Here is a 17509-nt window from a genome sequence, read left to right on the forward strand (position 1 = left end):
AAGTAAAGGGCTAAAGGTGTAGGGAAAGTGGGAAGGGTGGGGGAAAAGTAATAAGAGAGAGGAAAAAAATATGAGAAACTGAAAAAATGGAAATAAAGTATTTGTAAATGGGGAGGGGAGGAGGGGGTGAAGGGAGGGCAGAGACAAGGGGAAAAAATGAGAATCAAGACCTATTATGTAAAGGTACAGAATCCCAATAATGAATGTAATTGTATTGTATACCTAGATTGTACCAATAAACTCAATAAAAAGAAAAAAAAAAGATAAGCAGAAGTAAAATAAGAAGTCCTTTCCTAAACTTTTCAATGGATAACTTATCCATAGACAGCACTAAAAAAGGAGGAAATATGCTGATTTTTCTCCTACCCGGGGATGTTGGACTTAATTCACCAATGTAAAAGCATTTATGAAGATGAAATCTTTGTGGAAATATTCATTAGTATGCTCTTTTTGAGATGGCATAAAAGAATGCCACATAAATTTTATGGTACCATTTTGAGTTTCCCATTTTTAAAAAGCAGTTAATTTTTGTCATAATTTTAGATTTTGCAGGCCAATGTTTGTTGGTCTCTCTTGATCTCTCCAAATATCCAGAGTTGTGACATCAGGAGATGATTTACAATACGAAGCATGTGAACGTAACCTTGTGAATGTGTGAGCTCTCAGGATATTAAAGTGTAAGGTTTATTTTTAAAATAAACTGTTTTATTAACCTAAAAAAAAAAATGGGACAACTTTATCTCCACTGACAATAGAACAGTTTTCAGCACAAATAGCATAGTGTTAACGATCTAAAGATTCATAAAAGTTGATTGTACTAGCAAAATAGAGGGGATTGGGAACCAGAAAAGTAAAATTTGAAATTTTAATTAATGAAAGATGAGAAAGAGGAGAAAAAAGTGAGATAGGGAATACCATGAGGAGTAAGAAGAAATTAATAGCATTAGATTACAGTAATAAACAGATGAACAATTAAAAAATGAAAATAACTCAGGTCCTTGCACTTGCAAGGCAGGCCATCGAACCGCTGAGCTAAATCCCCTGCCCAAAGAAAAACCTTTTAAAAGGAGAAAACGAGAGAAAAAAGTAATAAACACAAAATTCCAAAAAACTAATGAAGGACAAGCAAGACAGAAAAAAAAAAAAAGTTAAGTCACTCAAAGAAAATAATTTCTTTGTGTTTTTAAATGAGTTGTTTATTTCCTGGAACTGCAGTCTTGGAATCCAGCAAGTCTCCATAGGTAATGGTGTTTAACCAGAATTTAGAAACTTTTTTTTTCTTGTGAATTCCCCCACACCCCAATTTTTATTTATGGAATAATATAAGATAATTCCTTTTAGAATTAAATAGATTTTGAGTACAAAGAATTGGAACCATAATAGTTTTAAGTGTCTGGTGGACAATGAAAAGGTAGAGATCAGTACAAAAGAGTAGCTGAATTATGGAAATATAGGAGTATTTCAGAACATAAGAACTTTTTTCTCCACTCTTTATTGTTTATTATGTATAATGTACATTCATGTCTGTTAACTTGTCATTGTTAGGTTTCCATGGATCTTAATAGTGCCAGCACAGTAGTTCTTCAAGTCTTAACACAGGCTACCAGTCAGGACACTGCTGTTTTAAAACCAGCTGAGGAGCAGTTGAAGCAGTGGGAGACACAGCCAGGATTCTATTCAGTGTTGCTGGTAAGTAGATCTAAAATGCTTTACTTTAAATTTTGATAAAATGGGACACTGTTATTTTAGTTCTTTTTAAAACCTAGGTTTGGCCTGAGGATATAGCTTGGTGTATAGCTCTTGCCTAGTATGCAGGAGACTCTGGGTTTGCTGCCCTGAAGTGCAAAAGTATAATTCCATACATATTTATCAGAAGTTTAGGGAAAATGATCCACGTGTTTGGCTGTTATTGCCACTACCATTATCTTATTAATTTAAGATATTACCTATTGAAGGTGTTTAAGAAATATTTGATGAATCAACATTTGCAGTCTTCCTTCCCCCTATAATTTAATTATAACATTTAGCAAAGAAGTCATTTGCTTTGGCTGTATTTCATCCCTGAAGTTCTTTTTTTTATTTGGTACCAGGTATTGAACCCTTCTGTTTGTAAGGCAGGTGCGATGTCACTGAGCTAAATCCCTGGCAGCTTTGGCTATATTTCTTAGGGAATAAAGATTTAGTTTCTGAAACATTCCTTCTGTGTAAAAATTGAACAGGATAGTTATAGTATCTGCTCAGAAGGCAGTCTACTGTGATGATTTTCAATTTTAACACATTAATACTGACACCAGAACTATGGGCAATACACTTTCATGTTTTATCTTCTCCGTACCCTAATTAATTTATGTTGCCATAGTTGTTTTGGTTTGCGTGCTACAGCAGCATTCTTTGGTATACTGTGCTTTGTCTATTTCTCTTTAAAATACTTTATTTTCCCATTTAAAAATTTCATTTTCTTGACACATTTGATCTTTTCTTGTGTATTATGGGAAATAGTATAATAATTTAATTAATGTCATGTATTTTAACTAAACCTTTCTTGCAGTTTAAAAATTTTGGTTAGTTAAATTACTTTCTCAGTGCCAGAATGCAAGTAGTCTTTTTGTGTTGAAATCCTTCCTTTCGTATATGCATTTCTTTTGAAAGATTGACAGTTCTTGTATTAGTGTTTGGGATTTAATTTTTGGTTAAGGCAGGGTGGCTACCAGCTAGGTCAAAAACTGAACGGATGCCTGGGTAACATTTATAGCAGAATTGTTTACTATATCTTGCAAAATCAAATAAATTATAGCTATTAACATATATATTTTAACTTCTTGTCTGGAAAGATTGAGTTGTTATATGTAAGAAGATACTGATCATAACTATGATGGAAATTAGAGTCGTTCTTGCTATTCTGAATATAACATATCAAAAAGGTAAAAAAAAAGTAGATTGATTTTTAAAAGACTAAAGAATATACCTTCCTCTTATTTAATTTCATCCTAGCATCATGTTGTAAGTTTTTGGCATTGTATAAGAAAATCTGAGGATCTTTATTTTCCATCTCTTTATTTAAATGAATATGCTCTATAGTTAGCCTTGTGGTTTTTCAGGCCAAAATATAACATTTTTGGGATTTCTTATTTTAGTTACTTCTGAAACTTTAAAACTAATAGTCATGAGCTGGACATGGTGGTGCATACCTGTAATCCCAACACTCTGGAGGCTGAGGCAGGAGGATTGCCAAAAATTGAAAGCTGGCCAGGGCTACATAGTGGGTTTAAGGCCAGACTGAAATACATAGTGAGATCCTGTCTCAAACCAACAAACAAGGGACTGGGGATTTGGTTCAGTGGTTCTGCCACCTTCGTTGCAAGTGCAAGATCCACAGTTCAATCCCTGGTACCACAAAAAAACAAACAAACCCACCCAATAGTCATTGCTTAATTGTTGATTTTTTAATGTGATATATGAATTATTAATAACTATTCATTTCTCCCATATTTTTATTTACAAATTTTGGGTTTGATATTTACATATTTATTAATGTGTTGATATATTTTACAGTGTGTGCTTATTTACTAGAAATGTATGTGTGCTTGTATTTGTGCATGTAGATGTTTGTATATAATACTGTATATGTGACTTACCTTTGGCTGAATATGGTGAAGTACCCCAGACTAACAGATACAGCTCCATATGAATATGAATAAACTTATTTTAAGTATAAATGCATTTATGGTTATATACATATGTACAGATCTATGCATCTCTGCTTTTATTTGTGTATATATGTGAATATTTATCAAAAAAGGCTGATTTTGCTGAGGAGGGCACACAGGTCTCAAGCCTGCTGTGAAAGACCTAAGACATTTGTGAAGCTCCTCACAGGGCTGAAAGCTTAATGTCTTTTGGCTCAGACTTGCTAAATTGTTTTTGTTTATATTTTTACTACTTATAATTCTTAGAGGGATAGCAAACTTTCTTTTAGGAGAGAGAGGTTGTATTTATCATAGATTTAAAAAGTTGCTGTTTAAGTTATCTTCTTTTTTCCCTATTTTCTCACTGTCTTGTCACATTTAACCTATTTTAGCCCTGTTGTCTGTTCTACTCTGGAGACTTTCAAATTATAGTACCCTAGCTGAGGCTTATGTTTCAGACCTTTTATTCATAGTACATCTGGAATATTTTTATTTGAATTGAGACTTGAAGCTTTACTTCTCTTAGTTACCCAAGTATAAATGAGACTGGCTGAGACCCAGCAACTCAATTTGTAATATTCCCTGCATTACTTCCATTCATTCATTTGCTAATAGATATCTATGAAATTTCTGTTGTGCCTGGCACTGTGCTTAGAGTCCAGACATAAGATAGGACTCAATCTAGTGTGGAAGATAGCCATGTAAAGTGTCAAATCAAATGTGAGTAATATGGTAAAAGAAGTGCATTCTTCCTTTTACACTGAGACCCAGCAGAACTCTCACTTAGTTGTTAAGAAGCTTAAGGAAAAAAAAATTGGAATTACAATAACTTTATAATTGTTTATATTACATTCATGATTTTCTAGAACTGAGGTTATACTATACTTGTGTTTTTTTTTTTTTTTTCTGGTACCAGAACTCAGAACCTTGAGCTTGCGAGGCATTCATGGCACTGAACTAAATCCCTTGCCCTATATACTTGTTTTTAATGTTTAACATAGAGACTTTTCAGAGCAAAGAACATACTTCCACATTATTTTTGGCTTTGTTGTTTTCCCACACAAAGTTAGATTTTGTTTTTTGTTTTTTGTTTTTTGTTTTTTTTTGGGGACCTTGTGCTTGTGACGCAGGCATGGAACCACTGAGCTAAATCCCCGACACACAAAGTTAAGTTTAATTAGAGGTCATCACTGGGGATTTGAGTTGATTTTGGTCTTAATATAGTGCAGTTTCAGTCATTTACCAAGTACCTAATGCATTCTGACATTATGTGCTCCAACTATTCTAGATAAGTTTTTTTCATATTAATTTTACTGTTCTTTTCATTTTTCTATCTCATTTAGAAATGACAGTATGCTTGATTTAAAGTTTTAACTAACATTTTTAAAAGTCATAGAACAACTGAAATTTCCTCCTTAATTATTAAGATCATATTGTGTGGCTTTTTGGCACCATTTTTATGGTCTCATATTATAGTACAAAGCAGAGACTGTGGATTATAATTACTATTTTGGGGAGGATTATTACTATTTGGAGTAATACAATGTGTACATTTTTTTGAAGACTAGCTAATTTGATGAAGTAATTTGTATCACATCAGGTTTTATATCACTTGTTTAGTTACTTCCTTGTTACTGAGACACAATACTTGACACCCATGAGTTAAAGGAAGAAAGGTTTATCTTTAGCTCACAGTCCATAGTCACCTGTTACCAAGGCAGGGTGGCGTGTCAGATGAGAAACAGTCCATAACAGGGTAGGCAGGATACAGCTAGCCTTCCTTTCCTTTTTATTCCATCCAGGCTACAAGCCTATTAGTTGGTGCCACCCACATCGATTTCCATACTAAGCCAATCAATCAGTGGACTAATCCAGTATCACTCAGCTGTAAACCAGTCACTCCCAAAAGCCCCACCTATGAGCACATGAGATTTTGGGGCAACATCTCTATATATGCCATAACATCACTTAAAAATGTTTGCTACTAAACATTTGTAAACATAGTTGCTTTGTTAAGGAGTATCCATACTCTGAAATATGTTATTTTGTAGTGTATGTGAATGACGTAGAGCTTTTTACTCCTTAGGATTTTTGGATCTATGCTATCCTAGGTCCACTTTGATCTTTTTATGTTAGGAAGTATTTATTTTAGGGTGCATGTGTTATGATAGTCATTTGAAGTGTAGGTTTGCTTCTTTCCAACTTTATTTTATTTTATTTTTGGTGTTTTGAGACAGGGTCTCACTTTGTAGTTCAGGCTGGCCTTGGACTCACAGTGTAACCCAAGCTGGCCTTGAACTCACAGTGTAACCCAGGCTGGACTTGAACTCAGGCAATCCTCTTGCCTCAGCCTCTCGAGTGCTGGATTGCGGATATGCACCGCCATGCCTGGTTTCAAGTTTAACTTTTTACTAGGGAACTTTTCAGTCATGTTTAAAAGTGGAATAATATAATGAATATCCACATATCTGTTTCTCAGTTAAACAGTGAACATGCCACTGAGCAGGTATGTTTTCTTATATACATCATGAAACTATGTTTAGAAAATATCAATATGATATAGGTAGTGATAGAATTGGAACATTTAATTTAAAAAATCTACGCATACTTTATTGTGGATATATTAATTATACCTTAAATGTATTACACATTAATTCTAACATTTTTTTATTTACAGAATATTTTCACCAATCACAGCTTGGATATAAATGTAAGGTGGCTTGCTGTGCTGTATTTTAAACATGGAATTGACCGTTACTGGAGACGTGTAGCACCTCAGTAAGTTCCATCAGTTCCCCAGTGTAGAAATCTCCAAGTTGAAGGAGGTTTAGAACGTACCTGTGTTGTGTGTGTGCGAAGGAATGGATTAGTGCTTACTTCAGCTGTACATATGCTAAAATTGAAACAGGACAGGTTAGCATGGTCTTTACACAAGCATAACATGGAAATTTGCAAAGTATTTGATAGTTACAAGAGGAATCCTCGTCCCAAAAAGTATGTTAAGTCCCACAAAAAGTATTGTGCACAGTGAATTCCAAATCAACAGCTAGAGCTTTTTTTTCCCTGGGTTTTATTCCGTGTGTGTGTGTGTGTGTGTGTGTGTGTGTGTGTGTGTGTGTGTGTGTCTTTTTGCCTTTCTGTTTGTGAAGATCATGCTGACTGCATAAGTCATTGAAGTTATATTCCTCCTTTTAAAGAAGTATGATGTTATTGAAAAAGAAATCTCAACTTATTTCTGCACCAGCCAAATGTTAATTCCTGAGTCTTTTGCATTCTTGTCTCTGTAATACACTTGTGATTTCATTAGATCCAGCTGTAACTGTTACAGATGGTTAAGTAAACAGTTTTCTCTTAATACTTACTTACATGTTTAATTGATGGAAAGGCAATGAGAAGACATGACCTTGGAATCTGATAGGAAATAATAAAGGAGTAGCATAATCATTGCTTTCCAGTAGATGGCACTATAGCTCTGTAAATTCCTTTTTTTTTGGGGGGGTGGGGGCATGTCACACTCAAGCTCTTATGCCTGTGGAACCACTGAACTAAATCCCCGACCCTTAAGTGCACATTTTGTTGTCAGTAGACTCAAAAGCAGAAGTGGTTTTTTTTTTTGGCGCCTCAAGCTTCAATTGATATTTTCAACTGACCTATCTTACTGTTCATTACATTTATTATACTGATTATGTTACAGGATTTACTTTTTTTTTTTTTCTGGAGACATGATTTCACTGTGTTGCTCAGGTTGGCCTCAAACTTGTGGTGATCCTTTTACCTCAGCCTCCTGAGTGCTGGGATTTCAGGGATGTGACACCATGCCTGGCAGGATTTATTTTTGATATGTAGAAAAAAGTAAATGCTTATTGTCTAGTTCTCGCTCCATCTTTTTATCTTTTCTTGAACATATTCATATTTTAAGAGTGATTTTGATAACTACAGTGTCTGTACAGTACTCCTGTTACTATTTGTGTTTTGGTTCAGTCTTTTTTTGGTAAGTAAGTTTTTTTTTTTAATGCCAAATATAGTATAGTTAAACTTGGAGAGGGTTTACATTTTATTACATTTTTTTCCAAAGAGAATTTGGGTAAACAAATAGAAGACAACCTTGACATAGTTATGGTTGGTTTTTTGGGGGGTTAATCTTCATCTCAGGTTATAGCCTTTCTAGGGTTTCAGCTGCAAACCTTGGATTTTTTACGAATATACTGCCTTCTTGCAGAGCATGGTAGCACGTGCTTGTAATCCCAGCTGCATGAGAGGCTCTGGCAGGAGGATTCTGAGTTCCACACCAGCCTGGACAATTTAGTGAGACACTGTCTCAAAAACAAAGGTGGGGGGCAGGATGGACTATTTATAGCGTAGCAGGAGGCCCTAGATTCAATTTCCCAGTGCCATACCTTCTTGATGGGCTTTAAATTTCAGCTCTTGTCTCTCTAGAAGTACAGGACCTGCTGAAGTCTCCTCTTAGCTCTCTAATCTCTTAAATTGTTGCTTTCATCTTGATTACTTGTGTGCAGATACCTAAAGGGGAAATGTTTTGATTGATTCATCATAATTCATTCATTCCTTCTCTCTGAGACCCAAGTCTCCTGTGTTCTGTTACTGTTTTTTTTTGGGGGGGGCTGTGGGGAGGGTACTGGGGATCAAACTCCAGTCCTTGCATTTGTGAGGCAGGTGCTGGAACCACTGAGCTAAATCCCCGGCATTCCTGTGTTCTGGATACATAGATTTTTTTTTTTTTTTTTTTTTTTAGTTGAGACTGACCTGGAACTCACTATGTAGCCCAGGCTGGTCTCGAACTCACAGTGATCCTCCTGCCTCAGCCTCCCAAGTGCTGGGATTACAGGCGTGCGCCACCGCACCTAGCTTAATAGGTTTTTAATTGTGTTAGTTTTCTAAGGCTGCCATAAGAAATTACCACACAATGGGTGGCTGAAAACAATAGGACAGGTTGAAAGAAACGAGATTTGAGAAAGGTCTCATGACAGTGGAGGCAGAGACTAGAGCAATGGTGGGGAACCTATGGCACAGGAGTCACAGCAGGCTGTTGTTGAAAGCTCTGCAGGGTTCACCATCACTGGCTACAAGCCGGGAAACACCTAGGATTGCCAGCCAGTGGCAGAAGGACAGTTCTTCCCAGAGCCTTCAAAGTGAGCAAATGTCTCAATGTTGGACTTCTAGGCACTTGAACTATGAGAGAATACAGTAATTTATGTGGTCTTCAGCCACTTAGGTACCCATGAATGAAAACTATATGGAGACAGAAGTTTTGGCATCATATAGTTGTGATTGAACCTAGGGCCTTTGCACTGAGCAACATCCTCAATCCTTTTGCACTAAGTTGCTCAGGTGGGACTAGAATTTGTAACCCTCCTTCTTTAGCCTCCTTAAGTGCTGGGATTACAGGCATCTGACACTGTGCCTTGCTAAACTATTTGATTTTTGAGATTTCCATTCCATATATTTTCTGATTCTGAGTGTCTCTTCCATAGAATAACCACTCAGATTTTATAAAAGAAGCCAGTGGAAGACTAATACAGTATTTACTAATATAGGTTTTTTGTGAACGATTATATTTTTGTAGACATCTGATTTTACATTAATAAAGTGAACCTCAGTTGTCCTGGGTTTTTGTTTTATATTGTTTATTGTGCTGTGTTTCCTGCTTATTCCTTTGTAAGGAATTTTATGCTTCTCACTTCAGGTTGCAGTATTTAAGTAATGGAAATAATTTACCAAAAACAGTCAGGGATACGTGTATAAAAGGCTTTTTATTGTTAAAATTTGTAGTAGTTCTTATCTGCATTCATTATTAGGTGGCATTATTTTGCATAATAAATTTATCTTTTTGTAGCGCTCTCTCAGAAGAGGAGAAATCTACATTGCGTGCAGGGCTCATCACCAACTTCAATGAGCCAATAAACCAGGTTAGTGAGAGAGTAGATGCTGATTATTCTTTCTTTTCTCTTAATTTTTGCTGCCCCCCCAAGCTAATCTGTTTTTTGACATTAAAAAAACATTATTTTGATTTATGATTTTTAAAATATCTTGTCCTCTGATTTTTAAAGTTTGAGATCCAGTATAGCTGTTAGGAATTTTGGTTAAATTTGGCTATTAATGACTTAAAATGCAGAAATCATTTAACGATATACTCGACTTCTTCTGTTTGTGAGCCAGTACTTACAACAAATCTTTAAATAACTGTCATTTTATTGCATAGAAATTAATTTTTTTTAAATAGGAAAAAACAGTGTATTACATGTTGAAGATCTGGAGGTATGAGATTGTAGAAATTAATTTGAGTGATTTAAAGATGATCTACTCTTCCTACTTTGTTTTTTAAAAGTGCAGGATGGCTTCAGGTTTTTATCTCTTTTCTACATCCAGCTCATTTTCAATTGCACTACCTTGTGGCAGGTAGCTATAGATTGTGTGGTTTTATTTTTTCCCCCTTTTAGTGAAATGTTCTTCTTAAGAATAAGTTCAGTTTTGCTCCTAGGTGTAAAAATTTACTAAATTTTTCTAGAGTAGTAACTACTTATGCTTGATTATTTCAGGGTGTTTTGTTTTGTTTTGTTTTTTGTACCAGGGATTGAACTCAGGACCTTGTGCTTTAGAGGCAGGTGGTGGGACCACTGGGCTAAACCCCTGGTCCAATTATTACATTTTTAAAGCACATTGTATTTGGGAGTATTTCTGAGGTGGTTTTATTTTGACCTATTTAAATGATCTCAGTTCTTTTTTTGACAAGGAAGATGAGGAATAATAGTGAATGGAGTTATTTTCGCTAGGGCATGAGATAGTTGTGTTGGGGTTTGGGTGACCGAGAGATAAATTATGCCTATGTCAATCAGTATTTGAGAAACACTGTAGAAATATAATTATATAATATTTAATATTTTATATGAATTTCTACTTTTAGGTCTAGTGATTCTTCAACTTTATAGCTACAGATCCTGTTTTATTACTGCTAAAATTGAAGACCTAAAAAGATTATATCTGTTGATATTTACTGTATTAGAAATGAAAACTAAGAAATTTAAAGTTACTAATTTTAAAAATAATAAAACTATAGTTTGTTAACATAAAGAGCATTTTTTAAAATGAGTAGTTATAGTTATTTTCCAAAATAAGTTAGAGTGAGAAGCATGACTTTGTACTTTTGCTTATCTCTTTAGTGTCTTGCTATAAAGAAGACACCTAGATTTCAGTTCTTACTCATTTGCTGTGTTGTGTTAGGTATATTATTCTGGTAAAAGTACATGAAGAAAAACTTGCTTTACACTGAGAGGCCATTGGGAAAGGCAAGACCTCAGACTTCTGAAAAGCACTAGGGGTGCATGGTCCTGCACTTTGAGAACTACTGTCTTAAATATTTGTTCTGTGAAATTTTAATTATTTTTGTCAAATGTATAATTAACCAAAAAGGCAATTTTTAACTGAATACATTCTTTATCTGTTGCTTTGATTTCATACATTTTTTTTTCTGGTTATTAAATTTTTTTTCCTCTAGATTGCAACTCAGATTGCCGTGCTAATTGCAAAAGTGGCTAGATTGGATTGTCCTAGACAGTGGCCTGAACTCATTCCCACTCTTATAGAATCTGTGAAAGTTCAAGATGATCTTCGACAGCACAGAGCGTTACTTACCTTCTATCATGTTACTAAGACACTGGCATCCAAACGTCTAGCTGCTGATAGAAAACTGTTTTATGATGTAAGTTATTTAACATAGTTAAAATTGATTATGGAAATAGTGCTACTTGTGTAAAAAATGAATGTTTTACTTGTTAATATGATTGAAATGTTATGAATATGTTCTAATTTTAACCTGTGCAATGATGTGAATGGAAAGATCACTTAGTTGCCACTGAAGAGGATTAACTGGTTAGTAAGCAATATTCTCAAAGCAAAGAGGCTTGAGGTGGTTGAAGTAGTTCAGATAATACTTCTCCTGAGTAGAGTAGTGGTAAAGGGAGCAATTAATTGAGCATAGAGTTGAAATTTGGAAAGTAGAAATGACATTACATGTCTTGGGTAATTGATGCATATAGGACTGATGTACCATTGGGGTGTGGTTTGTTGGAAAGACTTTTCTCTGTTCAGTTGCTTTGGTGCTTTTTTTAATTTGACTTTTGCCTTGTTGCCTGCCTACTTTCATTTGTTGGTCCATCCCTTCCTCCATTCCTTTGCTTTTTCGTTCCTTCCCTTCTTTCTTCCATCCCTTCCTTCTTTTCTCCCTTCCTTCCTCCCTCCTTTCCTCCTTTCCTTCCTCCCTCACTTCTCTCTTTTTATCCCCTCCCTCTTTTCCCTCTCTTTTGCACTGCAAAGAATTGATCACAGGGTCTCTTGCATGATAGGCAAGCACTGTACAACTTAGCTACATACCCCTGACTGTTTTTGACCTTTAAAAATAGTAATTGTCACATCATATATTCTTAACATTTTAGACTGTGCCATACATTGCTAGTGAATCAAAGTGTTTGTTACTATTTTGTGTTCTTGCTTACCTTTGGTAATTGTAGAGAAGTTAAAGTTACATAATTTGAATTCTTATATGATTGTACAATAGTAGGACTTAAGAAATTATTTCAGATGTGTTCTTAAGTGTGAATGCTCTCCAGAAAAGATAGGGTAATGGTGTTTTGTAAAAAGTTTTTTTCTGGCTAAGCCTGGTAGTGTGATCCCAGCACTCTGGAGGCTGAGGCTGTAGGATTGCTGCAAGTTCAAGGCCAGCTTGCGTCATAGTGAGTTCAAAGGCATCCTGAAATACATAAGGAGACCGTGTCTCCACACAAAAAAAATTTTTTCCTCCCTCCCTTCTTCCTTCCCTTGCTGCTTGACTCCCTTCCTCTGTCCTTTCTCCAATGGCTACATTTATTGCTTATGTATTTCCCAAAGAAGAGAGGCTTTTCCCTGGGAGATCTCTGTGGTCTGAAGGAGGCTTTCCCAGGTTTCCTTTCTTCTGACTTTTACTCTGTCTCTACTTCACCTCTCATGGTTAGAGGTGCTTTGTTCTTAAGAAGATAGCCTAGTTCACAATCAGAGGGTCCTGAGTTCAATCCCCTGTACCAAAAAACAAAAAAAAATCCAAAACCAAAACAAAACAAAAAAAAGAAGAATATAGCCTAGTTCTATCTATGTGAAAAGGAGTTAGTAAAAAGTATACAGCACATGCACTAGAAATAGGCTAATGGAAGAAGCGAAGTAAAGGGAGAGTTCTAGGGGAAGAGATTTCTAGAAGGTAATGCCTATTCTAGTTTGGTTCTTTAATTAGAATGCCTTTATTCTTGCACAGATAGCTGGCCAACTGTTTGTCTCCGAGGACTATTTTGTTGAGGTGCACAGTGTAGCTCCTTGCTATAGTGAATGGGGAAAGGGGAAAAGTAGTGTGTAATCTTGAACTGTCTCCCTTGTTTAAAATACTAGTTTTCAATTTGTCAAGCACAGCTTGAGAGATTTCTGGGCTGTACCTTTGGAATCTTTACTTTGAGCTTATGGCTTGGAAATTCTTCATTTTTTGTTTGTTTGTTTGTTTGAGACAGGGTTTTGCTATGTAGTCCAGGCTGGCCTTAAACTCAGCACTAGGAGGCAGAAGATTGCAAGTTTGAGAACAGTTTTGGATATATAATGTGTTTAAAATCAGCCTGGAACATAGCAAAAACTTATCTAAAAAAACAAAGTGAAAGATGGGTAGTTTAGGTAGGACGTGGTGGCATATGCCCATAATTCCAGCACTCCAGAGGCTGAGGCAGGAAGATAGCCTGTGAGGTAAAAAAGATGTGCAATTTAATTGAAGATACATATATGGGAAGATACCATTATACAAAACAATTTTGCTAGTTAAAGCTGCTACTGTAATTTTGGTAATCTGAACTGTAGGAAATCTGTCTCTTTATCATATGTTTGCTATAGTGCCGCAATAGTTTTCCAGTACCAAATTAGTTTCCCACATAAAAAATATAAACTCATAGCTGAGGTAGTTACAATGGCAAAGTAATACAGGGTATTTTTAAAAAGCTGCCAGCTGCTCACTGTGTTCCAACAATTTTTATATCCTTTCTTCCTTTCATGTTAGAGTAGACTTAAGTTTTTCACAGGTGACCAATAACAAAATCAGTAGTTGAGAGAGCAAATTATTTTAAGAGTAGCAAAATTGAGCTTGAACTGACTCAGAAAGGAATTTATTTTCTGTAAAAGTGTGTGACTTTTCATGCAAACATAGATATTAAAAAATTGACATTAACTACATTTAAGATCAGAATCTAAAGTCTCTGAAAGCAAGAACATTTAAGGTACAAATACTAATTCTAATGTAATTATACATATTAACTAAATAATATCTCATAATGACGATGTTCCCACAAAGGCATATACTGTGGTAAATGAAGTAGTCTACACCCAAAAAAGATGAAAAGTTCTTTTGAAAGCAAGTTTTAGAAATATGTCTTAACAATTATGAAAAGACCTGTTTTTTAGAGTGTCGTAGTAGTTTTCATTGTAGAGGTCTTTTATTTTCTTGCTTGGATTAATTTGCTACTATTATCAATGGTATTATTTAATTTCTTTTTCAGTGGGTTTATTATTGGTATATAGGAACACTTTGGTTATAATTTTAGGAGTCTTGGTGGAATGTTTTTAGTCTTCTATGTAGAGGATCATGTCATCTGCAAATGATAATTTGACTTCTGCTTGTATACACATACCTGTATTTTTTCTTTTCTTTTTATTTATTTTTTTTGCCTGATTGTTCTTGTTAAGGTTTGGGGCACTGTGTTAAACAGGTGAGGAAACAGTAGGCATCCTTGTCTTATTCCTGATTTTAGAGAGAAAATTTTCAGTGTAGGAAAGAACTTTTGATATGAAGTTAACTTTAAGGAAAGAAAGACTAAAGGTGATTAACTTGATCTTTAGAAGAGGAGCTGTTACTAGGGGTGTAGCGTGGTGGTATAGCACTTGGTTAGCATGCACAAAGCCCTAGGTTCAATCTTTAACATCACTTGCACACAAGTATGCACACACACACACACACACACACACACAGAAAAGATATGTGCACTGAATTGAAGGGACTTTGAGTATAGCACTGGTGTATATTCTTTCAGGATTCTTACTTATTTGAGTCATAGAAAAAAGGGCCTTGAGTAAGAATTTTAAAGCTTTACAACTAAAATCTATATAGTTGCTCTTGAAGCAGTGCTAATTTATACTTTGTTCTTTTACATACATATTCGTCTATTCCTGTAGCAAATACTGGGTTCCTACTCTCTGCCAGTCACTTTATTGGATGCCTGAATAGTAACTGTGAACAAAGACTGGGCGGTTCCAGATGGGGGAACAGTAGTTTTATTTACCTCCTTTATATGAAGTTGATAGGTTATATCCATGAAAGCATTATTTAGGTGCTTAAAAATAGTTTTATGACTGTAGGGACCTAAAAGATGGGCTACACTGACCCTTCTAGGCCTGAGCTGTATTTTTACTTTATAAAAAAATAGATGTCACATGCCTTTGAGAATGTCTTGTATTGATGGCAAATAAATAGCTGAAACAAATCAGCGATTTAAAAATTGCTTTTCAGGTATTGTACTTACTGAGGCTTCTACCTAACACTTTTTGGTAATTTGATGTATAGTATATGTTGTGGTTAAGTGGAAAGGAAATTTCTATTTAAGCTTTGTATTAAAGAGAAAAATTATTATTAAGATAATTGCCTTTTTGGCTCTTGTTAAAGTGAGGTGTTTTTGAAAATACTTTAATGAAAAATGTAAAACTACAGAAAAGTAAAGTAAAAAGAGGAACCTTCATCTAGATGTAACTGTGTTAACATTTTACTATTTGGCTTTATCACTTTTCTTCTCAGCTATTTTAAAGTAATTTGAAGATTTCATGTTTTATTGTGGTCCTTCTACATTAATCTGTAAAAAGATAGATTTGTTTGTATAACACTTATGTTATTTGCTGTTTCACTTTTGTTTTTTCAGTTTAAGCAGTCACTTATATCTAAGAAAAGTAAAAATAGCGATTTGGCTATTTTCTATTTTTTGGGTATTTTTATCCAATTTTCTACATTCTTAAATACATTTTTACAAGGAATTTGAGATAGGAAAATGAATAAGGTGGTTGTATTGAATTTGATTATGTTTCTTTTGAAACTTTTAATTTATAGTAATTTTTATTTTCTTTCTCTTTATGCTGTTGATTTGCAGAAACAAGGTCATTTGTCTCGCAGAGTGTTCCATGTTCTTACTCTTCAAGTTTAGGCCAACGCAGGTTTTAGCATCTCTTTTTGTTGTGTTATTGTTAGGAATGGGTTACGTGATTGATTTAAAACTGTTTTAATGATAACTTTTCTTAAGGGAAAGTTGTAAGGACACTGGTTCCTAGGCTAAAGATGTTTAAGAATGCTTGAAGTGCTAGGAGAAATAAAACTTAACTGTAATGATTTGCTTTTTATACTTCAGTTCTGTGTTTCCCCATAAATGTTACTATGCAGTCAGTGGGTGGCACTGTTTCATCTCATTTAGAAAAACAGAATGCAAGCATTTGAGGTTTTCATTAACCTCAAAACCTGAAGTATTTTATTAAATAGTATTTGTATATTGTCTCAATGAATATTCACCTCCTGTTCTTTAGAAGAAAATGTAGAAAAAGTGTTTTTATTCCTTCCTCCTACTTGCTTGCTTCATTATTTTGTCTTTTCCACTTAAGCCTTTTGTAAGCATACATCAGTTGATGTTTGCTGGAGCAGATAGGCTAGGCATAGCTTGTGGATGTATGATAGTTTACAATGTCCCCCCCTCCTTTATTCCACTGATTTCCTCATCTGTGTCTCAGTTTTTATTAGTATGTTTACCCTTCATAAAGAGCACATGAGGTCAGAGATTTAGCTCATTGGTTCCGGTGCCTGCCTCACTACTTCAAGGTCCCCAGTTCGATCCCTCCTACGAAAAAAAGATAAAAGGCATAATGAGCACATTCACTGTGGGGAATTTGTACCTGTACGTAATATGTCTTAATTCTTGTTTTTTCCTTTCCCTTCCTCTCTATTCCTCTCTATTCTTCTTCTGCTCCAAGTTTTATATATTATTTTTCAAATGCTATATTCCTTTACTCAGACATAACCCAGACATATTAGTTGTGTTCTTTTCATATCTGTATTCCTTATTTAAAGTTTTACTTTCATACTATTAATTTTTAGGGCTAGAAAAGGGAAGAATTACTAGATTAAGATCCAGCTCTTCCGTTAATATCTGTAATTTCTTATTGTATTATTTTACTGTAAGAAGTAGGAATGAACATTTTGAACATCAGTGACAATTACTTGAGGTAGTATAGAGTAGAACTTTTGGTTATTTGACTTACTGAACTTTCTCACACGGTTTTAGAAGATACTTTTTTATTTTTTTGGTACTGGGGATCAAACTTGGGACCTTGTGCTTGTGAGGCAAGTGGTGGCACCACTGAGCTAAATTCCCGGCCCTTCTCATGCGTTTTTAGGGTCAAAATATAAATTGAAAACAATATTACTCTGTGGGACAAAATAAAATTTTATCTTTATGATTTTGCTTTCACCATGATCAAATATTCCTTTTAACATAATTTTGTGACTGACATTTTGTGTGATAGTTTTTTTTCCTTTGTTTTGGGGGTGAGTGGAAAGGTTTTATTTTAGTATGTATTATGGCTTGTACCTAGATGTTGCTCCAAAGCCTCATGTGGTCATAGGTGGGGCCTTTTGGAGGTGACTGGATCTAGGGCGTGTGATGCTGGGATTAATGGTGCAGTGCTAGGATTAAGGGAGCCCATCCTAGATTTGAGTG

General features: G+C 34.9%; 1 protein-coding gene across 6 annotated transcripts in view; it reads left to right on the top strand.

Moving 5' to 3' along the window:
• The window catches only part of Ipo11 (importin 11), a 181151-nt gene that overhangs the window by 24630 nt on the left and 139012 nt on the right, over window positions 1–17509 (top strand). For all 6 annotated transcript variants that reach the window (XM_010637225.2, XM_010637222.3, XM_010637223.3 and 3 more), the window contains 4 exons: window positions 1546–1689; window positions 6364–6464; window positions 9541–9613; window positions 11200–11403. In XM_010637225.2, the coding sequence (XP_010635527.1) occupies window positions 1552–1689; window positions 6364–6464; window positions 9541–9613; window positions 11200–11403 (516 nt within the window). In that variant the 5' untranslated portion in view covers window positions 1546–1551. The remainder of the gene's footprint in view (window positions 1–1545; window positions 1690–6363; window positions 6465–9540; window positions 9614–11199; window positions 11404–17509) is intronic.

The sequence above is a fragment of the Fukomys damarensis genome, unplaced genomic scaffold, assembly GCF_012274545.1.
Source record: "Fukomys damarensis isolate Sample0158 unplaced genomic scaffold, DMR_v1.0_HiC HiC_scaffold_1, whole genome shotgun sequence".
Lineage (NCBI taxonomy): Eukaryota > Metazoa > Chordata > Mammalia > Rodentia > Bathyergidae > Fukomys > Fukomys damarensis.